At 40.2% G+C, this 26,500-nt stretch overlaps 1 protein-coding gene across 1 annotated transcript in view; it reads right to left on the minus strand.

Moving 5' to 3' along the window:
• LOC105259662 (leucine-rich repeat-containing protein 37A3-like) overlaps window positions 1-26,500 on the minus strand; it is a 65,116-nt gene that overhangs the window by 8,198 nt on the left and 30,418 nt on the right. The window contains 5 exon segments of the mRNA XM_045044342.1: window positions 219-496; window positions 2,797-2,915; window positions 10,731-10,805; window positions 11,369-11,440; window positions 26,078-26,149. Of these exon segments, the coding sequence (XP_044900277.1) occupies window positions 219-496; window positions 2,797-2,915; window positions 10,731-10,805; window positions 11,369-11,440; window positions 26,078-26,149 (616 nt within the window).

The following is a 26,500-nucleotide window of genomic DNA, read 5'->3' on the forward strand; positions in this document are numbered from 1 at the left end:
AACTTGGGACCTAAAAGGCTGGAATGTATAAGCATGGCCGTTTTTTCTTTCTTTTTCACCTCATCAATTTTTTCCTGAATTTCTGCATCTAACAAATTTTCCAGAAAGTAGAGTTTTCTCAGTTTATTCTTGTAAGTTGAATTCTTGGATCCAGGTTTAAGAGAAGGGTCCCCTGTGTCGTTCATCGAGTGACCCACGGGCTTGTCTCCCTCTTGCACATTTGAAAACAGAAATTTAATGAACGGTAACAGCGTCGATTCTACGTCTTCTAGATTGCCCTCCGAGAAATAAGGCGATATGTAATTCAGTGCACTAATGACATCACTTTCGTTATTGAAGTCTAGCCGCTCATTCATAAAGGCTGACAAACGGAGACGATCTATGTCTGAGGATGCCTTCTCTGGCTCAATAGTCAGCTCCGTGCTGGCGCTCTTCTTTCGAGCTTTCAATACCTTCATGAATGATCCTTCTGCTTTCCTTAGGTATACTTCCTGATCTGTCGGAGAAGAAGGAGAGATGAGTTTTGATAATGAAAGACTGATAGCACAGCTCTTTGTCAATGCACAGTCATACATCCCAGTCAAGCAAATTAAGAATCAGCAAATACTTGAACGCCATTTAGAGAGGAGACGAACTCAAACTTGGACCTACGATTGGCAACGACCAAAGGAGAAAAAGATGTTTTTTGAAAAAGTAGCTATTTCCTCAGAACATTCCATAGTGTGAATAACTATATTTAGAGTTATTCCATTGGTCCCTAAGGGCCGATTGCCCAGGCCTCAAGAAAAGCCAAGGTGGGGGCGCCTGGGTGGCGCAGTCGGTTAAGCGTCCAACTTCAGCCAGGTCACGATCTCGCGGTCCGTGAGTTCGAGCCCTGCGTCAGGCTCTGGGCTGATGGCTCAGAGCCTGGAGCCTGTTTCCGATTCTGTGTCTCCCTCTCTCTCTGCCCCTCCCCCGTTCATGCTCTGTCTCTCTCTGTCCCAAAAATAAATAAACGTTGAAAAAAAAAAATGAAAATGACCATTATTTAAAAAAAAAAAACAAAAAAAAAGAAAAGCCAAGGCTGGAAGATACTCGGCTAAACTGTGTGCAGCTCTAATGCGACTCCTGGCTTTCACATACCCCACCCTGTCCTGCTTCGGGGGCAGAGGGAGCACGAGTCTTCCTCCTTCTACGTCTTCAGTGGGCTTGAGTTCTTGCTACCATTACATATGCACGGGACAACACCTGTCACTAGCAGCTCCTCATCTGGACACGCCCTCTCCGCCCACCCACCAATTCCTTTGTTTGGTCCCTGCTCCCCTATATCGCACCTCCCTTAACATAAGCTCTAGACAGAAAAAACTAAAAACGAGACCCGCTAAATCCACCCTGGTTCTTTGATTAAATTTGGGCAGAGACGTGGGGTATAGGTTTAGAGATTTTCCAGGTATGAGAGAGATGCCACTGTGGGGCGTTCAAAAAAATCAACGGAATGATACTTGAGGTTTTAAAATGCAGAAGGGATAAAGAAACTTTGGTCAAATGCCTACTTTGCTTTCATTTCCTTTCATTTCCAGATTTCTAGCTTTACTGAGAGAACCATCCAGAGCTTCCAACTACATGAAGGTCCAGCGTACAGCTTGTGTACACTGAACAGCACTGTGCAGCTGGGTTTTTCCAGAAGAATTAAACGTATTTTTAGCGGTGCTGGGGAGAGTCAGAGGAGGAGGTTATAAAGGTCACGAGAGAGGAGGAGCAGCGGGCTGGCGGAGCGCCCAAAACGGGACAGGAGACTTGAGTGCTAGGCTAAGGCACCTCTGATCTCATTTTTCCTCGCCTGTCAAAGGAGATTAAAAAAAAAATGCCTATTCTGCCCACCTCTAAGGGAGAAGGGAGTAAGATAATTGGTAAAACATTGTTTTGGAAAATAAGCAACACTACTTATAGAAGTAGCAAAGTGTAATTTATGCTGTGCCCTAGACCATTGACAGGGACCCATATTCAAGCTATCCAGGTGCAAAAGCACATTTTGGAAGTCACCAAGTTAGTGCCAATGAAACCGAAGAACAGAAAAATACCTAAAAGCACCTGTGTTTTGGATAGAAAGGCTGAAGATTCAGAACAAGAGTTGGACAGCCCAAGAATAGAAGCGCCCTCTCATCCGTGAGAACGGTTGGGTAGCAGCTTCTGGTCAGGGAACAGAAACACAGAGGCTCCAAATAAAACTTTTTCAGAAATCAGCATCACTTGTACTCTTACACACTTATAAAAACAACAAAATAAGCAAAAAGGTGTCTCCACCTGTCCTATAAGACAAAGGGCACCTGAGACCTAACGCACGTAAAATCAGCTTATAAACTGTGATGCACTATGTGAACAGGTTTTCATTTTGGGGTAGTTGACTTGATGATGTAACTGAGAATCTGACTTTTAACAAAGGAATAGTTCTTAGAAATTTAGGGATCTGAACTCTGAATGAGTAACAATAATGCAATGACATCATTCGTTTAAAAATTTACCATTGTTAGGGTGCCTGGGTGGCCCAGTCAGTTAAGCATCCGACTTTGGCTCGCTCAGGTCATGATATCACAGTTCAGCCCCGCATGGGGCTTGCTGCTGTCAGTGTAGAGCCTGCTTCGGAGTCTCTGTCCCCCTCACTCACTCTCTGCCCCCTCCCAGCTCACGCACGTGAATGCTCTCTCTCTCAAAACTGAATAAATATTCAAAAAAATTATCACTGTTGATTAAAAATAAAAGTTAAACCACAAATAAAATAAAAATTTACAAATTTATCATCAGGCAATTAGGACTTACCACAACGTGTGCCATTTGTCAGACATGCACTGTCACAATGTAGCTTGACTGTCTTACAGACAACCTCAATAGTATTTTTAAATTGGCAGAGACAGCAGGCCATACGGCTAGGTAATATCCTATAAATGGAAACACAGAGAATTAAATTAGTGGTAAAGGAGTTACTTGAGTAGGTAGAAGAGGCGGGCCAAAGTCATCACAGGGCTGTGCAAAAAGGAATTCTTGAGGCACATGGCCTGGATGGTTGGGTAGGGACCAGTTGGCCAACCGCTGCTCTTGAATAGTATAAATACACAGATAGAAGGACAGAGGTGCCCAACAGAAAGGTAAGGATGGCATGGGGTATGGTATCCTTAGATTGAGATGGAGATTAGAACTGGGTGACACTGATCAGTCGTTTAATACACAGGTAACTCCTTCCAAGCCAAAAGTCTCACTTTGGGTGGAGAGCACACAGAAAGAGGGTAGACTTCTAAGAGTTTGAGTAAATCTGAAATATGGCCCATACTGAGGATAAAAAGCAATCAACTTTGGCTCAGGTCATAATCTCATGGTTCATGGGTTTGAGCCCCACATCAGGCTCTGTGCTGAGAGCTCGGAGTCTGGAACCTGCTTCAGATTTATCTTCCTCTCTCTCTACCCCTTCCCTGATCACTCTCTGTGTCTTAAAAATAAATAAATGTTAAATTTTTTTTTTTTAAAAAGCAATCAATCAAAAACTAATCCATAATCTACACAAGTGCTACAATAAGCAGACAAGGACATTTTAAAAAGTTATTATAACAGTATTTCATATATGGAAAAAACCCCATGCCTCTCCTTAACTCAATGAATTGTGCAACAACTTCAAGTGGCCTAATATATGTATACTTAGAGTCCACGAAGGAGAGGAGATATAAAAAAATTTTGAAAAAATAATAGCCCCCACATTTCCAAATAAGTAAACCCTATAAACTCACAAATCCAGGAAGGTCAATGAACTCTGAGCACAACATGGATTAAACTACATGTTTAGTTTAATCCATTAAACACGGATAAAACTACACCACGGCACATCATAATCGAACTGGTCAAAGCCAGCGATAAAGAACAAATCTTAAAAGCAGCCAAAGGAACAAAACCACACATGACATACAGAGCAACAAAGATATAACAATGACAACATATTTCTTGTTGGAAATAATGTAAGCCAGGGCTCGGTGGGGTAACATCTTTCAAGCAGTGAAAAGGAGAGGGGGACCAAATAGCTATCAAGCTAGAATTCTATACCCAAAGCTTTCAAAAATAAAAGCAAGATAAAGACTATCTGAGACATACAAGAGCTGGAAGAATTCATCATTAGCAGGCTTCCACTGTAGAAATGCCAAAGGAAGTATTTTTTTAAATGTTTATTTGAGAGACAGAGAGAGAGGGCACGTGCAGTATGCGCGTGCAAGGGGGAAAGAGCACTGAGGAGACAGAGAATCCCAAGCAAAGCCCAACGCGGGACTTGAGCTCACACACTGTGAGACTATGACCTGAGCCAAAATCAAGAGTTGGATGCTTAACTGACTGAGCCACCCAGGTGCCCCTAAAGAAAGTATTTTTAAGCAGAAGGAAAAGGATAGCAGACGGAAATGTGGATCCACACAAAGGAATGAAGAACATTACAACTGGCAACTATATAGGTTATGATTTCACTTCACTATATGTATGTATATCATTTCACTATATGATTTCACTTATATGTAGAATCTCAGAAAAAAACAAACGAACAAGGGGTGCCTGGATGGGCTAAGTCAATGAAGCATCCTACTCTTGATGTCGGCTCAGGATCTCAGGGTCGTGAGATCGAGCCCTGTGTCAGGCTCCACGCTCAGCATGGATTAGATTAAGATTCTCTTAAGATTCTCTCTCTCTCTCTCTCTCTCTCTCTCTCTCTCGCTCTCTCTCCTCTGACCCTCTCCCCAACTGGTACACTCTGTCTCTAAAATTAAAAAAAAAAATACACCAAAAACCATAAGATACCTACGAATAAACCTAATCAAAGAGGTAAAAGATCTGTATGCTGAAAACAATAGAACGCTTATGAAAATAAATTGAAGAAGACAGAAAGAAATGGAAAAACATCCCATGCTCAAGGATTGGAAGAACAAATATTGTTAAAATGTCGATACTACTCAAAGCAAACTACACATTCAATTCAATCCCTATCAAACACCAGTATTTTTCACAGAGCTAGAACAAACAATTCTAAAATTTGGATGGAACAAGAAAAGACCCCGAATTATAATGTTGGGAAAAAACAAACAAACAAAGCTGGAGGCATCATGATTCTGGACTTCAAACTGTATTACAAAGCTGTACTCATCAAGAAGACAGTATCGTACTGCACAAAAACAGACACATAGATCAATAGAATAGAATAGAGAACTGAGAAATGGAGCCACAAATATATGGTCAACTAATCTTCGATAAAGCAGAATATCCAATGGAAAAAAGATAGTCTTCGCAATAAATGGTGTTGGGAAAACTGGACCGTAACATGCAGAAGAATGAAACTAAACCACTTTTTTACACCATACACAAAAATAAATTCAAAATGGATGAAAGACCTAAATGTGAGACAGGAAACCATCAAAATCCTAGAGGAGAACACAGGCAGAAACCTCTTTGATCTCAGCTAAAGCAACTTCTTACTAGACAGGTCTCCAGAGGCAAGGGAAACAGAAGTACAAATGAACTACTGAGGAGTGCCTGGGTGGCTTAGCGGGTTGAATGCCTGACTCTTGGTGTTGGCTCAGGTCATGATCCCAGGGTCGTGGATTGAACCCCGCATCAGGATTCTCTCTCCACTTGAGATTCTCTCTCTCCCTCTCTCTCTGCTCCCCCCCATGCATACATGTATGTGTGTGTCCATGTTCTTAATTAATTAATTAATTAATTAATAGGGGCACCTGGGTGGCTCAGCTGGTTAAGTATCTGACTTGGCTCAGATCATGATCTTACAGTTCGTGAGTTTGAGCCCCGTGTCAGGCTCTGTGCTGACAGCTTGGAGCCTGGAGCCTGTTTCAGATGCTGTGTCTCCCTCTCTCTCTCTGCCCCTCCCCTGCTTGCACTCTGTCTCTCTCTCTCAAAAATAAACATAAACAAACAAACAAACATTTTTTTTAAATGAATTATTGGGACCTCATCAAGATAAAAACCTTCTGGGGCACCTGGGTGTCTCAGTCGGTTAAGCTTCTGACTTCAGCTCAGGTCATAATCTCACGGTTTGTGAGTTCGAGCTCCGCATTGACTCTCTGTTGACAGTGCGGAGCCTGCTCAGATCCTCTGTCTCCCTCACTCACTCTCTGCCCCTACCCCACTCTTGTGCTCTCTCTCTCAAAAAGAAACATCCATTAAAAAAAGATAAAAAGCTGTACAGCAAAGGAAACAATCAACAAAATTAAAAGGCAACTGATGAAATGGGAGAACATATTTGCAAATGACATAATCTGATAAAGGGCTAGTATCCAAAATATATAAAGGACTCAACACCCAAAAAATCAAATACATAATCCAGTTAAGAAAAGGGCAGAAGACATGAATAGACAGTTTTTCAAAGAAGACATCCAGAAGGCTAACAGACACATGAAAAGATGCTCAATATCACTCATCATCAAGGAAATGCAAGTCAAAATCACAATGAGATACCACCTCACATGTGTCAGAATGGCTCAAATTAATAACTCAGGAAACAACAGATGTGGAGAAAGGGGAACCCTTCTGCACTGCTGGTGGGAATGCAAACTGCTGTAGCCACTCTGGAAAACAGTATGGAGGTTTTTAAAAAGTTAAAAATAGAACTACCCTACAACCCAGCAATTGTACTACTAGGCATTTAACCAAAGGATACAAAAATGCTGATTTGAAGGGGCATGTGCACCCAATGTTTATAGCAGCGCTATCAACAATTAGCCAAAGTATGGAAAGAGCCCAAATGTCCATTGATGGATGAATGGATGAAAGATGTGGTATATATATACAATGGAGTATTACTTGGCAATCAAAAAGAATGAAATCTTGCCGTTTGCAACTACATGGATGGAACTGGAGGGTATAATGCTAAGTGAAATTAGTCAGTGAAAGACAAAAATCACATCACTTCACTCATATGAGGACTTTAAGAGACAAAACAGATGAACATAGGGAAGGGAAACAAAAATAATCTAAAAACAGGGAGGGGGACAAAACAGAAGAGACTCATAAATATGGAAAACAAACTGAGGGTTACTGGAGGGGTTGTGGGAGGGGGGATGCGCTAAATGGGTAAGGGTCACGAAGGAATCTACTCCTGAAATCATTGTTGCACTATATGCTAACTAATTTGGATGTAAATTTTAAAAAATAAAAAATAAAACAAGGTAAAAAATAAACAAAAAATAAACAAAAAACCAAATGAATGAATAAACAACAACAAAAAAGAGAAAACACTTGTAAATATGGAGAACAAACTGGGGATATGGACAAAATGAGTGAAAAGGGTTAAGAGGTACAAACTTGCAGTTTTAAAATAAATAAGTCACCAGATGAAAAGTACGGCATAGGGAATATAGTCAATAACACTGTAATATATTTATTGTGGTGAGCATTTCATAATGTATATAATTGATCACTGTGTTGCACACCTGAAACTAATTTAATATTACATGATCTATATATACTTCAATAAAAGAGATAATTGAGGGGCACCCAGGTGGCTCAGTCAGTTAAGCATCTGACTTCAGCTCAGGTCATGATCTCAGTCTGTGATTTCAGGCCCCACATCAGGCTCTGTGTCTACAGCTCAGAGCCTGGAGCCTGCTTCAGATTCTGTGTCCCCCCCTCTCTCTGCCCCTCCCCCACTTGCACTCTGGCTCTCTCAAAAATAAAAAAAATAAATAAAAAAAGATAATTGACTATTTAAACAGAAAAAATAATAGGGTGTGCTAAAAGTAAAATGTATGAAAACAATAGCACAAAGGTCAGGAGGGGAACAATGGAAGTACACTATTTATTGTAAGGTTCTTATACTATTCATGAAATCATATAATATCATTTGAAGATAGACTGTGATAAGTTAAACGTGAACACTACAAACCATTAAACAGCTACTAAAATAACAAAACCTGAGTTGTAACTATTTATCCCCCCACCAAAAAATAATAAAACGTACTAAATCAACCCAAGAGCAGGAAGAAAAAGAAAAGAAACAAAGAACAGATGGGATACATAGAAAAGAGCAGACAGTAGCTTTCAATGTAATCATATAAATAATTACATTAAATATAAATGGTGTAATCACCTAAGTAAAAGATAGAGTTGTCATACTGGATAAAAAAGCAAAAGCCAACTCTATGCTGTCTATAAGATTCATCTTGAATACAAAGATATAAGTAGGTTAAAAATATGGAAGAAATTATGCTTTGCTAACACTAATCAAACGAAACCTTGAGTGGCTATATTTACTATAGGACAAAGTCAATTTCAAAGCAAAGCAAAGATATTACCAGGGATAAATGAGGTTATTCCATTGTGATAGAAATGTCAACTAATAGAGAAGACATCACTTAAAAATATATGTATCTGATCATAGAACTTCCAAATATATTAAGGAGAATAGGAAAGAGAGACACATAAGTACACAATTATAGTTGGAGATTTCAATATCCCTCTCTCAATAATTGACAGAAAAAATATATAGAAAATGAGTAATGATACATCAGACTTGAAAAATACTACCAACCTACTTGACCTAGTTGACATTTATAGAATACTCCACACCAAATCAGCAGGCTACATATTTTTTTTCAAGTAGGCACATAATATTTATCAAATAGACCATATTCTCATCTATTACCAGAATTCATGGCTATAAAACGAGCCTCAATAAATTTAAAAGGATTTCAGTCATCCAACATATTGTTCTGTGACCACAATGGAATTAAATAACAAATTAACAGATCTGTAAAATCTCCAAATATTTAGAAACTAACCAACACACTCCTAAGGAACCCTATGGGTCAAATAAGTCAAAATGGATATTAAAAACTATTTTGTACCGACTGAAACTGAAAACACAACATGTCAACATGTGGGATGTTGCTCATATAGTATTCATCTTCCCCAGTGTCCACTTTTAAGGAACTAGAAAAAGAAAAGGAAATTCATCACTGAGTAAGGAGAGAAAATGGAATGATAAAGATCAAAGCAGAAATTTTTAAAAAGGAAAACAAAAATAGAGAAGTCAGTGTAATGAAAAGGCACTTTTTAGACAAGATAAGTAAAACTGATAAACTTCTGGCCAGATTTATCAAGAAAAGACAAGAGAAGACACAAATTATCAGTATCAAAAATGAGAGGAATGACATCACTACAATTCTACAGATACTAAAAGGATAATAAGGGAATATTAGAAAATACTTTATGTCAATAACTTCAAGATGAAATAGATTCCCTGAAAGACATGAACTACTCCAAAAAATAAGTATGTAATTTAAGTAGCACTATTACAAAAATAAAATCTGTAGTTTACCACTTTCTCACAAAGAAAGCTTCAAGCCCACATGGCTTCACTGGTGAATTCTAGCAAACATTTAAGGAAAACATAATGCCAATTCTGCACAAACTGTACTAGAGAATTGAAGAGAGGGGAATACTTCCCAACTCAATTTTAAGGCCAACATTCACCTTATGAAAAATAGATCAAGACATTAGAAGAAAGGATAGATAGAAGATCTCATATACTGCTGGCTGGAATGCAAAATGGTACATCCACTTTAGAAAACAGGTAAGCAGTTTCTTAAAAAGTTAAATATACACTTAGCATATGATGTAGCAATCCTGCCATTAGGTATTTTACCACCTCCCCCCCTCCCCCAGTGAAAACATATGCTCATATGAAGACCTGCATGTAAGTGTTTTAAGCAACTTTATTCATGAAGGCCAAAAAGCTAGAAACAACTCAAATGCCCATTAACTGATGGACGCATAAACAAACTGGTATATCCTCACAACTGCAATACTACTCGGCAATAAAAAGGAAATGAACTACTGACATGTGCAAAAACATGGATGAGTCTCTGGGGTGCCTGGGTGGCTCAGTCAGACAAGTGACCGACTTTGGCTCAGGCCATGATCTCATGTTCCGCAGGTTCAGGCCCTGTATTGGGCTCTGCGCTGACAGAGCCTGGAGCCTGCTTCGGGTTCTGTGTCTCTCTCTCTCTCTCTCTCTCTCTCTCTCTCTCTCTGCCCCTCTCCTGCTTATGCTCTCTGTTTCTCAAAAATAAATAAACGTTAAAAAAAGTTAAAAAAAAAAACACACATGGATGAATCTCAAAAGGATTATGCTGAAAGGAACCAATCACAGAAGACTGCATACTGTATGATTTCATTTATTTATTTTTTTTAATGTTCATTTATTTTTGAGAGAGAGAGAGAGAGAGAGATGGAGTGCAAATGGGGAAGGGGTAGAGAGACAGGGAGACACAGAATCCGAAGCAGGCTCCAGGCTCTGAGCTGTCAGGACAGAGTCCGATGCAGGGCTTGAACTCACGAACCGTGAGATCATGACCTGAGCTGAAGTCGGACGCTTAACTGCCTGAGCCACCCAGGTGCCCCTTGTATGATTTCATCTATAAGACACTGTGGAAAAGGCCAAACTATAGGGACAAAAATTAGGTTGGTGGTTGCCAGGGCTGGTGGTGACAAAAGGGGATTGGCTGCAAAGGCACATAGGGGCCTTTTGGGGTGACAGAAATGGTCTACGTCTCAAATGTGGTGGTGGTTACATAACTACACGTTTGTCAAAACTCATCAGACTGTATGCTTAAAAAGAGTAAATTTTATACCTCAATAAATCTGACTTAAGAAAACAAGAAAACAAATCTAAATAAACAACTAAGTGAAAATGCACATAAGAAAAATCAACTTACAGTGTTTCCAATTCAAGGGTCATCATGAGGATGCTCTCAACTGTTGTAAGTGACACCTGTGTTGATCCCATGTCTCTGAAGGAGAAAGCCCAAACATGCGTGATTTGAACCCAAGGATAAAAATTCTGTACCTAAAAAGATACTTAACAACATGTGATTACTTCAATTCTGGCTTCTTTGTCAAGTCAGCTCAAGAGTTTCCTTGCTATGGACAATAATTTCAGAAAACTCCCAATGAAGACATTTTATGTGCATCATCAAATTAATCACCTTGGTGCTCAACAGTACAATCCTTTTTACTCTTATCCTCATTTTCATTCTCAATTGCATCCACCTCTCTTGATTAGTCTTTTTTTCTTTTAATATACACCTTACTCCACTTTCCATTTTGAGATAAACGGTATTTCTAACTACATCTACAAGTCCCATGTCTGTTATGTGTTCTTCAATACCACTCCTTCCTCTGCAGGCTATCTTGCCCATATACGTTTTTTCTTTGCTAATAATGCTTATTTCAATAACCCAGTTAAAATTTAAATTACGACTTTTTAACCAAAACGCAAAATACTTAATCTTTTCATGACAACAAAAAAGATCAGAAATCGTCTCATGAGCCATGAGATTGTTGCAATACTTACAAATATTTTAATGCTGGCAACTTAAAAAGATAGGAATCTTCAACAGCTGACAGAGGGTTACGACTGATAATTCTGAAAAATGCAATGGAATTAAAATGATCTGCATTTCCAGTAATGACTACCATGAAAGTTTATGTTCATTTTGGGGGTATGGAACTGGAAGGTTAAAACTAATCATTTTCTGCCTTTGCCCATACATCACCCTTAGATTCTGTAAAGCACTCTTCCTTTGGGAACTGCCCAGCTCTCTGGACGATAAAGTGGAGAACAGAAAGAGAAAAAAAAAATTTATTTATTTTATTTTTACGTGGACAGCAAAGCAAAGATATGCCAAAGAACTTTTTGGGCTGAAAACCCTAGAAGTGACTATGCTGGTAGGAAGCCCAGGCTCTGTAGGCAATACTGTTTCTAGTGTCCTCTATAATTCTAGGTGCTTTTCCTTTATCTCTAGAAATGTAAAAAATTCCACAGTTTGAAACACCCGGTTAAAGACAAAAATAGGACCAATTCCTCAGTTTGGGGGCCAAAGACAAAGGGATTAATCTAAGAGGAAATGGTGGAAGCTATACCCCCACCATGTGTATTCTCCTAGGACAGCCTTTGTTAGGTGGCACATGATCCCGTTTCCTTATCCATCTCCTGGACTGCCAGCTCCTTGAGGGCAGGGACCATACTCTATTGTCATTTTTGTCCCTGTGCCTGACAGAGTGCTTGTTATTTACTAGTTACTTAGTGAAGGCTTGTTGAATAAATAACATCTTGTCACTGCTTGACACAAGTTTTTATTCCAAAATGCTGAGTAGATTTTCTTCTCAGTTCTTTACAGCAAAAATAAAGGGAAGGAAACAGGAAGAAAGAAAAGAAAATCTGCCTTTAGGCTGACTCTGCTCAAGAATCATCACTGTACTTTTGCAAAATTATAAGGATAATCATCACAACCCATACTATTGGGCTATAGGGCATCTGTGATCAGCATTTCACATTTAAACCTCACAATAACCTTATGTGATAGATACATCATTACCCCATTTTACAAGTGAGGAAACTGAAGTACAGAGAGGTTGTATAATTTGTCCCAGTTTGTCAAGCCAGTCAAGAAGCAGAGATGGAATCTGAACTCGGTTCTGACCCCAAAGCCTGTATTTAACTTGTATGAAAAAAAAGGGGGTTTAAAATAGCCGTTACCTTAAACTTAACTTTGAGAGCATTAAATATAGAAACACTTTGCTGAACTTCATCTCTCCATCTGGGAGAGCTTCTCTAAGAATCACATTTTCTATTTTTATTCCTTTCCTCTACTCATCTCCCATGATTAGGTATTTAATTAGCCTGTGATCATTGAGACTTTAGAGATTTCATTTTTTATTTTTTTATTCTATTTTTTGAGAGAGAGAGTCCAAGAGTATGAGTGAAGGAGAGGCAGAGGAAGAGAGAGAGAGAGAATCCCAAGCAGGCTCCATGCCCAGTGCAGAGCCTGACATGGGGCTTGATCCCATGACCGCAAGATCATGACCTGAGCCGAAATCAAGAGTCAGGCAGTTAACTGGGCCACCCAGGTGCCCTGAGACTTTAGAGATTTTAAAGCCCTGTTACAGGCGAATCAGTGAAAATGAGAAAGGAAGGACGTCTGAAAATTCATCCTTCCGTAAAAGCAACAACAACAACAACAACAACTAGCAAAAATGGTCAAAATCAACTTTCTCAGAACTTTGGAAATTTTAACCAATGGGCTTGCAGCAACCCGGAGAGCATGTATTAAAGAAACAATTACTAATTTCTTTTTTTTTTTATTTTTTTTCAACGTTTTTATTTATTTTTGGGACAGAGAGAGACAGAGCATGAACAGGGGAGGGGCAGAGAGAGAGGGAGATACAGAATCGGAAACAGGCTCCAGGCTCCGAGCCATCAGCCCAGAGCCCGACGCGGGGCTCGAACTCACGGACCGCGAGATCGTGACCTGGCTGAAGTCAGACGCTTAACCGACTGCGCCACCCAGGCGCCCCTACTAATTTCTATAAGAACAGTGAGCTCTGTTGTTTTAACTTGTCCTCAACCTCTGCTCTCCATCCTGATGATAGCCTTAAAAATTGCCCACATCCCAGGGGAACAAAATGGAGCTGAAGTCCCTTAAAGCCTCATTCCCAAAGAACAAACTGTCATTGTTTTACCTGTCTAGTGGGGTCCCTAAAAAACTTCACTTGAAAGCCTTGCCCTTGACCTCACTGAGAACTGCACAGTGCTAAAACAGCCTCTTCCCAAGGGGCCTTTTTTGAAAACAATTATAGATAAATGTTTTAGTCTGGCAGCTATGTGAGGCAATTGATCACAAGACAAAAAATAGCCTAAACAAAAAGCCTAAAAGGAAAAAGCTGAGAAATGAGATGTCCATAGGGACTTTGAAATGCTCCAACATCTTCCTGGGTAACTAGAAGACCACAAGACATAGTCCTGGGAATGTAGAAAAAAAACCTTAGCACTAATAAATGAGTTCAGCAAGGTTACAGGACACAAGATCGATATGTAAAAATTAGCTTTATTTCTATACATCAGCAATGACTATTCCAAAAATGAAATTAAGAAAACAATTCCAGGTATAACAGTACTCAAAAGAATAAAATACTTAGGAAAACATTTAACCAAAGAAGTGCAAGAATCACACTAAAAACCACAAAACGTTGTTGAAAGAAATTAAAGAAGATTGAAATAAATGTAAAGACATGCCATGTTCACGGATCAGAAGAAAATATTGTTAAAATGGCACTATACCCCAAATTGAACTGTGGTACATTATCCAAATAATGTAGTTGGATTCCTACACTTCACACCATATATAAATATTAACTCAAAATGAGTCAAAGACCTAAATGGAAGAGCTCAAGCTATAAAACTCTCAGGAGAGAAATCTTTATGACCTTGGATTTAGGCAACAGTTTCTTAGACACGACACAAAAAGCACAACAAACCAAAGGAAAAATAGATAAACTGGACTTTCTTTAAAAATAACAAAACAACCCAAAACTATCATATGTCTGATACAAGTCTAGTATCCAGAATATCCAGAATATATAAAGAACTCTTAAAACTCAGGAAAAAGACAAATAATCAAATGTTTAAATGGGTAAAGGATTTGAAGAGACATTTCGCCAAAGAAAATACATGAATGGCCAATAAGCACATGAAAAGATGCTCAATGTCTTAGCTCATTAGGGAAAGATAAATCAAAGCTACAATGAGATACTACTCTGCACTCACTAAGATGGCTATGATCGAACAGAGAGACAATGATAAGTGGTAGCAAGATTTGGGGAAACCAGAATCTTCATACATTGGTGGGAATGTAAAATGGTGTAGTCACTGTGGAAAACAGTTTGGCAGTTCCTCAAAAGGGTTAAATATAGAGTTACTACATGACCCAGCAATTCCACTCTTAGGTACGTACCCAAGAGAATTAAAAACATATGACCACACAAAAACTTGTACATGAATACTCATAGCAGCAGTATTCGTAAGAGCCAAAACGTCAAAATAATCCAAATGTCCAATAACTCATGAATGGATGAACAAAATGTGATTGGAGCACCTGGGTGGCTCAGTCGGTTAAGCATCTGACTTTGGCTCAGGTCGTCATCTCACAGTTCATGAGTTCGAGCTCTACATCAGGCTCTGTGGTTTTGGATCCTCTGTCCCCCTCTCTCTCTGCCCCTTCCCCGCTTGTGTGTGCGCTCTCTTTCAAAAATAAAGAAACATTAAAAGAAAGAATGAAGTACTGAAACATGCTACAACCGGATAAATCTGGAAGCCAACAAGCTCTGTGAAAGAAACTAGACACACATTTCGATGAAATGTCCAGAATAGGCAAATCCATAGGGGCAGAAGGTAAATTAGTTGTTGCCAGGGGCCTGGGAGGAGGGGAGAATGGGGAGTAAAGGCTGATAGGTATGGTATTTCTTTTGAGGGGGGTGATGACAATGTTCTGGAATTAGCAGTGATTATTGTCTATCAAAGTATACCATTGCACTATATACTTTATAATGTTGCATATTCTATTATGCGGACTATATCTCAATTTGAAAAAAAAAAAAAAAAAAAAAAAAGAACCACGTTGTGATAAATAGAGAACCAGTTGCCAGAAGATCAAACATGTTAGTAGGTGGAGAAAAGGGGAGCGAAGATTCAAACTCTTCCACAACGGAGGTCAGAGGGAGTTAGCGGTGCGGCTGGGAGCCATGCATTTTTGTTCTTGCCTTGGAAACTCCCCTATTCTTCCTATTCCAGCCCATTCTTCTACGTTTTGTCAGGCCCATGAACATGTCGGGTTTGTGTAACACTAGTTAATATCCAGTCAGACAATGTTATGAAGAGAAAGAACGTGAGTGTCACATGTCTGGTTAAACACAGTTCCTCAACCTTGAGGCTCTGAATGTCCTTTGGCTTTGAAAAAATAAAAATGGCATTAATACCTACAAGCTTACTGGTGGGCTCTGTGCAAGTAAGCTCTTCCACGTGTGTGTCTTCCCCTGCCCACTGCTCCCCCCACCCCGCGCCCACCCCCGGCTCCCTATTAAGAAAGACTATGACGAATTATGCAGCCAAAACAATTTAGTAGTTTGTTATCCTTCCCCCCAACTATCTCAGCGCTCTACCCCCACCGTCCCCCCCTCTTTCCTGGTAGCTCACCCATGGCCTTATACCCATGGGCTCAGTGCTTCCTCTTACCCAGGCAGCCCTCCTGCTGAGATGAATGCCCCGTGTTTACCTGTAGTGAAAACAAAATACAGGCCACTCCAAATTCTCCTATTTCCTCCTGTCTTTAGTGCCGCCTTTTCTTCATGGAGCTATTGTGCCTGAGCCAAGGGGAGAATGAGAACTGACCCGACAGGTTACATCTGCTGGACCTGGACTGACAGCAATTGTTTTTCCACAGACTGCGATACGAACGGACGGTGGACACTGCACTAGAGATCATCTCCATTTCCGTTCAATTCCCTCATTTTACAGATAAAAGGTGTGCTGACTCAGTCTATTGGCTTTTGGATATTCGTGGGCTTATCTTTATGGGAGTAAAACGTAACAACAGTTCTCCTCAAAGACTGTCTCATAATCAAAGTTGAAGAAATACTGTTCTAGATATTTGTTTTTTAAAAAGCTGTATCTTATTTGAAGAGGAAAACTCAAGTATTTTTGCAAAAGCTTTCTGTTGCAGAGCAACGGGACAGACTAAAGGTAGCTCACAAAATAAGGGAACATTTCTTACGTGTTATTTTTTTTTTCTCCAAATTCTTCCACAGAGTTCCAGACAGATGGGCTACGTTTCCTTTCTATTAACTGAGGAGACAGAGAAGACTTGAGGACTGAAGCTTGTCACCACTGTCCTGAATGTACTGAAATCCTAACAGCTTTAGCTGAAAAAATGTCCAAAGCAGGCAGTGAAGATAAATTTCAAATAGGACAAACTCCAAACTCTCTATGCTGGAATCCCAAGGCATGGAGGGAAAACTGGCTCCTTGGAGGAAAGCAGTTGCAGAAATAAGTAGAGTGATCTAGACCCTATGCCAGTATGTTTGAAGTACTTGGGGATAGAATAACCCCTTTCCTTTATTCATCGACATAGGTCCATGAGCCATGAGAACATGACTCCCCATGTGAAGCTCCTCAATACAAGACATCTAACGGCATCACGTAAATCCTTTCTCAGGGGTTGGGCGGGGGGAGGGGCGAAGCCTAAAGAATCTGAAATGGTGAGCCTATGTTTTAATTAAAGTTCTGAGAATAGCCTTGAAGAGGAGTTTCTGGCAGTGAGGACCAGCCCAAGAAGCAAGGGCCCTGGAATCAGGCAGACCTAGGTCTGAATTCTGGCTGTCACTTCCTGGTGAAGGGACTTAAGTAACGAACGTCTCCGAGTCTTTTTAGCAGCATTTACCTCATAAGGCAACTTGAGGATTAAAGGAAAGAGCATGTGCAAAGCACCTAGCATAAGGCTGGGCACAGAGTGGGTGCCTAGCAGTGACGACGTGATATTTGCACCAGGCGGTGAGCAGGAAGCCTGGGGATGCCCATAGGTGGCATGGCCAGGAGCTCCAGAAGCATAGGGAAAAGGAGCTCCCTGCTCGAAAGGTCCTATTCCAGTGAGAAGCTGACTCCAAGGGACGACGCCCAAAAGGCCAGTTGTCATTCAGGTCCTACCTAGTGCCAGGGAATGCGGAATTGTATTACTCGAGAAGCTTCTGAAGTGGTTCTGTCACTTACTGACAGTGTGAACCTAGGCAAGTCACCCGATGTCTCTGAGTTTCAACTTCCTCATCCCCAAAATGAGGATAATACTACCTGTATCACAAGAGTTGCTGGAAACACGAAAATGAAGTGCCGTGTGAGGGGCCACGTCCGGAGCACTTGCCACGTGCCAGGCTCTATTCTAAGAGTTTAAGACACATTGTCTTACTTGCAGCACAAGCGAAAGGTCTTAGCATAGTGCCGGAGCGCAGTAAATACCTAATAGAGGTCGGTATTAAAGAAATGATATGGGGCGGAGGAGCAACTACCATGCTTCCCAGAGAAAGAAGATGCCTTGGTATATACGTGGGAAGAATCAGATGCAGCTGGGAGAAGAAAAGTAATAGTTGGGTATGACTATGGCAAAGCTTTGGAACTACCACACACGGAAAATAATAAAAGTTACCCTAAATCACCCCAAAAGGACAGCCCTGAGTTGTTATCTTCATCCTTAACGTTTATGCCTTTCTGAATCTGAGAAGAAGCTGCCAGGATTTCCAGTACACACCACAAAGCGATGACAATATCCTCAAGTGTGTCAACTTTTGTGGGCACACAGCTGTCTAAAAGGAAGCAGATGCCGGTTGACCGGGGGAGCGTTAGGGCGTCTCCGTGACTGCGGCTCGAGTTTGCCTTCAGAGGGTGGCCACACCTACCTCAATGATATTCTCAACAATAATTCAAAAGGGGTAAGGCTTAGATTTTCCTTATTCTCCCTTAGAGCTTATGTTCTTGGCACAATACTGATGCGCCACAGACGAGCCAGCATGTGAAGGTGCTCTATCCCGAGAAGGTACAGCCTTTCTACATCGTAGAGTCCTTCAGCTTCTAAAATCATGGAGCTCGTACTGTTAGAACCAATGAAGTGAATTTTTTAAAATAAGCCACCAGTCTGGACCTGTGTAGGTGAATGAAGGAGAAGCACTTTAAAGTCAGGAAAAAAAAAACTATACTTAACATTTAGGATTATCAACCACTGTTGGTTTTCCATAATATATTTCATTCCTGATTTCATCTGAAAGAAATAGGATTATTACTACCATTCAAAAAATGGTACCTTATTAATAAACTCTTGGCATGGCTTTGAGGTGGATTTCAGATTCAAAATAGACTTTACCACACCGCTAATGTGTTCACTCAGTGTTTATCAATAAGTTAAGAGGCTTCATTCAAAAAACTTACTGAGATATAATTACCTGAAACCCAGGGGTGAGTCAAGGCCTTGTAGGGTCTGAACCTCATCTACTTTGGGAAATCCTGCCTCATCAAAACATGCAAAATTATGCGTACAGGAATTGCCAGGGTCCCTCCCAAGACTTTGGAAGGGGCCTATGTAAGTGAGGAGACCTGAAGTTTAAGCTTCAGTCAGTTCAAGATAAATCCACCTCAGCTGGGGCCCAAAAGGTTTACAAACTTATTTAATGCTGGAGAAAATACTGTTTCAACTTATACACACCCCAGTAATAAGTCACATAGGTAATAACGTGACTGAATTCATGGGATGGCATCTCCCCTGCGCATGCTCTCTTTCTCTCAGAATAAATAAATAAACGTTAAAAATAAAAAAGAAAAGAAAATTTGGCCCCAAACAAGGAGCCCAACCTCCAATACACACTTACTGTACTGTGATAATTTTTTGGAAGTTAACTGTGAATTCGTTTTAGTAGTACACCTCTATTCAAACCACATTGAAAGACTCCATCTTGTTCTGTGTCCTTCACCTTGAACACACCTCCTCCCCTTGAGTAACCCCCCCCCCCCCAACTGCCTAACAGGACTCTTCCCCAGGACCCTTCCCCAGCCAATCAGCTGAGGCCGCAGCCATTACCTCACCAACTGCCACTAGGCCCCAATAAAACCTTTGTCCTTTTGAAACTGGCTCTCTCTCTCTGGTATCTCAACGCTGCATCAGTGCAGGTAGGGGATTGAGCTCGAGCTAGCTCGAATAAAGGCTCTTTTGCTTGTACATCGGACTCGGCTCCCTGGCGGTATTTGGGGATCACGAATTCTGGGCATAACACACATGACATGAGTATTAATTTATTCTCAATACCAGCTAGCTCTGGTTCTTTAATTACCTTTTTCTGTCATGGAAGATTGATGAGGGAGCATGGGGCAAGTTGAGGGCAAAATACAAGTTAGCACACGCCCCCGCCCCAGGTGGGATATGTGTGATTCTGGCTGCTCCAGGACAAAGGAAAGGAAAGAAAACAAATGGTTAACTGATAGAGATCTCAGTCGGGCAAGACAGGAGTTTCCATCAGTTTACAAATATCTTAGTAAACTACAAGAAAAAGGCCATCTTTTTCTCCTTTTTCCAGTATGAAAGATTCTTGGGGACAGTCCCTGTCTATTCTTTGTACCCCCAGTACTTAGTACATTGTCGACATAGAGTGCGCGTGGAAAGGATTGTTTTTCAATGAATTCATTCATTCTTATCAACGGATTCCACCCTATTTTGTCCTGTATTGCCTACATAACTATGAAATTCAGATTCTTAGAAGAGACTCTTGGTGTCATAAGATGCTTAGTAGAGGTGGTGAGTTTTAAGACATTGTATTGACACCACTAAAACCTCTTGGTGGCGAAACTCAATGAGCCCGTTCTCTGGCATGCTGGCAAAACAAAAAACTGACCCTCAGTATTCTTTCCCCAAGTCAGGCATCAGCAAATTAATGAGAGGAGAGAGGAGGCCCCTGCTCTTGGGCACCCGCAGGAACTTACTCCAGCTCCAGACACACCGTAAACACTTTCATCTAACGGAAGATAAGCTGTGAAATCGGATTTCTGAACCACAAGACAGTAAGACAGTCTTTTCCAGCGTCTGCTTTAGAGGAGGGTCTTCAACCTTGAGTCTAAACATCCCCCTCAGGCCACTGAACATGCCCAGTATGATTGGCTTTTTTACAGAGAAATCACAGAATGTTCCGGCTGAAAGGGAATAACACACTTCTTACTTGAAGAGTGGTCAGGAAAGAAAGCACATGGAGAGCAGTGCCCTGTGGCGGGTATTCAGGAGTTCTTCCTGCTTTCCTGATGGCTGAGGAAGCACCCACACCTGTTGCTGCCTGGAGAACTCTGTGCTAAACTTAGTTCTTCGAAGTTCTCTTTTGCATAGGAAACTTGCACATGAGCCGGAATCAAAGTTAAATTCAAAAGTGGATTTCAAGGACCATGCACACCTTGGGGAAGCATCACTGTCACGAATTCCCATGATAATACTGACTTGGGTGTTACTTGCTTGGGGCTTTCACTGCCCACACAAAGCTGGGTACGAGGGAGGGCAGAGAGTGCCATTTAGGAGTTAAGACAAGTCTCTTGGCCTCTTTGTACCTTAGTTTCCTCATTTGAAAAAAAAAATGGATTTTAAGACCTACTTTCCAGAATTCATACTGGGTTTATTAACACACACCTAACCAGTCACTGTATGATATTTTTACATGTAGTTTTTTTTTTTTTTTACATGTATTCATTTTCTATTTCACTTACAGCTTGTGTAAAAACTGCATTCCATGCCAGGCCTGAAATGTTCCAAAGCTCAGTTCGGTGAGTAAATTGCAACCAAGATTTCTACACACACCAAAAAAAAAAAAAAAAAAAAAAAAAAAAAACAAGACACAAACGAAGAAGAAAAACAAGATATTTTCAGAATATTTATCCTTTGGCAGTGATTCTAATTTATAGGTAACGAAACATAACCACAATACTCTCTCCATACACTAAAGAAATCTCACTATGAAAGATGCTCGCCTTTTTAAAAAAATATTTGCATGGAAGATTTATACTTTCATGTTTATACATGTGGTGCATTAGATACAAATCAGTAAATGCTCAATAAATACTTGTGTTAAGTATTTTTTTCTAGAGAAGTAAGTTTATTTCTCTAGAAAAATGTTTCACAACTTTAGCACTGTTGAGATTTATGGTTGGATAATCTTTGTTATGGGGAGGGGGGGGAGTGCTGCCCTGTGAACTGTAGGGTGTGACAGCAGCCCTGGCCTCCACCCACTAGAGGCCAGGAGTACATCTACAGTCTGACAATCAAACATGTCTCTAGACACTACCAAGTGTCACCTGGATGCAAAATCACCCTGGCAGAGAACTGCTGCTCTAGAACGATTCACTCTGATCTCTATAATAACTCTCACACCAAACTTTGCCACAGACAAAAAAGATTTGCTACATAATTTTAGTAGCTTTCGACTAATAAAGTTTCATTCATTCAAAGTGAATAACAAAGAGGTTTACAATTAAGTTTAATAAAAATTCCAAATATAATGAAATTATATTTGTAACTTACATATACTGCAAAAAAGGTAGTGATTCAAATGTACGTCTTTCAATATATTGTATTTTATTGCAGGATAAATCTCTAGGAAAAGGAAAAGGAAAATATTGCCTCAATTAGCTATAAGATATCTAATTAGTAGGATGATAGTATTGAATAAGTAGCTTTTGGCTAAACTCTGAGTATTAGGAATTGTTATTTGAACCTTCCAGAGCCCCTAACCCTGCCCTCACCTTTCTTAAGAGTCTCACCTTTGTGATCTTCATGCATAAAACATACAACTATAGATCGTGATAGATCTTGGAAGTAATCTTTCCTGAGAGCAGAAGAATTGATTCAATGACTTTTTGTGGCCTCATCAATTTCTAAATTATGAGCTCAAAGTTGTGATCTCCACATATAATTTCTAGTATTAAAAGGGATATTCTCACATTAGCACACCTTCCTGGTTTAGTTCTATTTCTCGACACCAAGTCAATACCAGAAGAGATAAAAGATACCTTTTCATTTAACTTGAAAAGAAGTTACTCCTCTAATCAATACCTAACTTTGAGCGAACTCAGAATTATATTATCATATTAATAGAAATTTATTTTTGGTTGTACATTGCCCAAACGGTCTATGAATTTATCAACTGCTTTAGTTGCAAGTGGGGCCAACAAAAAAACAACATGGTACTGGATTTTTATTTGGAAACACCCATTCTTGATTATAGTTGACCCTCTTATTTCCATGGATTTCAGCTGAGTCCCTCACTTTCCACCTACATGGGTACCACCGTCTTCTGACTGGCATTGTCATCTCTGGTCTCTCCCATTCTAATCTATACTGCACACGGTCACCAGATTAATTCTCCAGGAGTGGTTCTCAAATATCAGAGTCACTTGGGAACTTACTCAAGATGCAAATTCTCAGCTCTATTCTGGACTGAGTGAATCAGGAACTGTGGAGGTGGAACCTGTGTTCTGACAAGGCCTCCAAGTGACCCTGGTGCAGTCTAAAGTTTGTCCTAGAGCACTGCTGTGATAACACGGTAGCTTGGCATATTATCCAAGGCCTTCAAAATCCTAAATCTGGCTCTAGTTTCCTACTCTACAGATACCAAAGAAATTTCTCCTGCATTTTGCCTTTCACTCACTCTATTTTGCAAGCATATTCTTCCCAAGATGTCTATCCGATGACACGTCATAGCCATTCAAGGTTCTGTTCAAACAGCATTTCTCTAGTAACTTCCCTGATCCAACTTGAAGTCTTCCCCCCTCTTCTATGTTCCCAAAACAACTTATACTTCTCATTGCCCAAATCCATTTCTTCCCCTCCCCCTCTCCTCCTCCTCCTTCTTCTCCTTCTTTGAATTGTTTAAAGTAGACTCCACGCCCAACCTGGGGCTTGAACTCACGACCCTGAGATCAAGAGTCGCATGCTCTACTGACTCAGCCGGTCAGGTGCCCCAATTTCTTCTCAATATAGTTATTCTGGCATTCCATTTCCTCTGGGCATAAACTCCATGAAAGTATGGACTAGTCTTCTCATCTGCGTTGTCTACTGTGTTTAAAACTGATGCATGGACAAAGAACAAACTCAAATATTTATAAAATAAATTAACAGCTGGGTAGTGAGTACAAGGGGCAAAATGACTGAAAAGAAATGTGGTTTTATGACTTTGTGGCTCCCTCTTCTGCACTCTGTCAGTGCTTCATCATCCATTCAGTGCTTATGCGTTATGGTTTAAGCTTCTGTTTATTTTCCCTGTGAAATCATGAGTTCCTACAAGGGTGGGAAGCCTGTCTTCACCATCTGCGTGCCTATGGTACTGGGCATAGGGCCTGTCCCATTCTTTTTTAGGTTTTGATTCACATTTTTTTTGAATGAATGAATGAGAACACTTCACCTAACATGAAATAATTGGCTTACAAAGTACCTCATAGTAGAAATAATGAAAGGCCCAATCCATTGCGCAGTTTGTCTCTTTTGTTTTTCTCCAAACTGTGTTTGTAACGTTTGGAGCCCAGATGGCAGAGGTAGCCAAGAAGACCAATACAAAGTGGTTGTCTCCTAAGACTTGGAAGGTTTGATAATTTGAAGGACTCTTTTTAGTGTCATATGAGATTCCTTTTACTCACTACCCTTAAGCCTTCCACATTTGCAAGAAGAATCTATTTTCTAAAGCACATCATTAATAAGGATTAATGAGGGGCGCCTGGATGGCTTAGTCGATTGAGCATCTGACTTCGTTCGGTTCAGGTCATGATCTCACTGCTCATGAATTCGAGCCCCGCATCGGGTTCTGGGCCAACAGCTCAGAGACTGAAGCCCGCTTCGGATTCTGTGTCTCCCTCTCTCTCTGTGCCTACACTGCTCATACGCTGTCTCTCTCTCTCTCTGTCTCTCTCAAAAATAAATAAACATTAAAAAATTTTTTTAAAAAGGATTAATGAAATACACAGCTTTGGATGGCATGGGCAAAGAATAAACACTGAACCTCCATAGCAAAGAACATTAGTATCTCTGTATGTCTAATGTACAGAGATCTATGCAAACATTTCTTCTTTGACAATGAGGCTGGAGAGATGTTTATTCTGTAATTAGCGAAGTTAGAGGCATTTCTGATGTTTGTTTAGTGTAAACATTTCTAACTATACCACTTAACCATCATTATATTTTTAAAGATTTCATTTTTTTTTAAGTAATCTCTATACCTAACATGGGGCTCTAACCTACAACCTTGAGATCAAGAGTTGCAGACTCTAATGACTGAGACAGCCACGTGCCCTTTAGCCATCTTTTTTTTTTTTCAACGTTTATTTATTTTTGGGACAGAGAGAGACAGAGCATGAACGGGGGAGGGGCAGAGAGAGAAGGAGACACAGAATCAGAAACAGGCTCCAGGCTCTGAGCCATCAGCCCAGAGCCTGACGCGGGGCTCGAACTCACGGACCGCGAGATCGTGACCTGGCTGAAGTCGGACGCTTAACCGACTGCGCCACCCAGGCGCCCCAGCCATCATTTTTTTAATGTTTATTTATTTTTGAGAGAGACAGAGACAGAGCATGAGTGGGGGAGGGGCAGAGAGAGAGGGAGACAGAATCTGAAACAGGCTCCGGGCTCTGAGCTGTCAGCACAGAGCCCGACACGGGGCTCGAACCCACAAACTGTGAGATCACGACCCGAGTCAAAGTCAGACGCCCAACCAACTGAGCCACCCAGGAGCCCCAACCCCTTAACCATCATTTTAAACATCTATTTTTATGGTGGCATAAGAATTTCCACACCGATCACAGGAATCTGCTCCTGAAGCCAAGAGCACACTGTATGTTAGCTAACTTAACAATAAATTACATAAAAAATAATAATAATAAAATAAACTAATAAAATTTCCCACACTGAAATCCTTAATCTGTTCTCTTGATAATTTAATATGTCCTTGGTAATACTGCTTACATAATTCACCTGCTTAGTTAAATATTTAATATTTAAATATTTAATTTAGATTACATTATTTAAAAATTCTGGGTGAATGGCATTCAAATTAATGTAAGTGTTCTATATTTTCTTGTCTTGTAGGTGACAATTTGAGGTTAACTTCAATTCCTCTCATTTTACTAAGCCAACTTTTTCAAACCTTTTCTGTAAAGGCCAGACAGTAAATATTTTAGGCTTTGCAGGCCATATACGGTCTCTGTCACACATTCTCTGTTTCTTTCTCTTCTTTTCTCTTTTACAGCCCTTTAAGAACATGAAAATCATTCTGAACTCATAGGTTGTATCAAGACAGACCACACACAGGATTTGATCCATGGGCCATAAATAATAAATATAAATAAAGGCAGATGGCATATGAACACTTACATAACAAGGTTCATATGGGTGTCCATAATTGCTCAGACCTCATTACCCCTTTTCCTCTACAACTGAAGGGCTTTTTCCTATATCTTGTCTATAAAGTTAAAAAGTTGAAAATGCATAGGAGGTATTTAATGCTAGAGATGGGCTGGGTCCCCAAAGACTTACAGAGTTATAGAATTTAATAGAGAGAATTATAGAATTCTACTGTTAGAAGAAATTGTTGCAATTATCTAATTTGAACCCTGTATTTTTTAATAAATAATATCACTAAAAACTCATAATAAATGATGAACTGATTAACTTACAAATACTGGAGGGATAGCAGGCCTTCAAATGTGTCTTTACGTAATTCGGTCAGATAATTTTCACTGAGAATTCTGCAAAATGAAAAGGTCATTTCTGGGTCAAAATGCAAAATAACCAGAACTATTTGCTACACCGGACCGCTAGATGTGAGAGAAACCTGGGTAATGGTGCCAGCAAATACACTAATTCTTATTTAATGTAGGGATGGCGATCTCTGCTGTTTGATTCAAATCTTTTCTTCTCACATACTCCTTTGTCTCTCTCTCTCTCTCTCTCTCTCTCTGTCTCTCTCTCTCTCTCTCTCTCTCTCTCTCTCTCTCTCACACACACACACACACACACACACACACACACACACACACCCCTATCCACTCTTCACACCAAAATGTACATTTAATGCCTACTCTCTGGATCACAAAATC

This window comes from Felis catus, chromosome E1 (assembly GCF_018350175.1).
Source record: "Felis catus isolate Fca126 chromosome E1, F.catus_Fca126_mat1.0, whole genome shotgun sequence".
NCBI lineage: Eukaryota > Metazoa > Chordata > Mammalia > Carnivora > Felidae > Felis > Felis catus.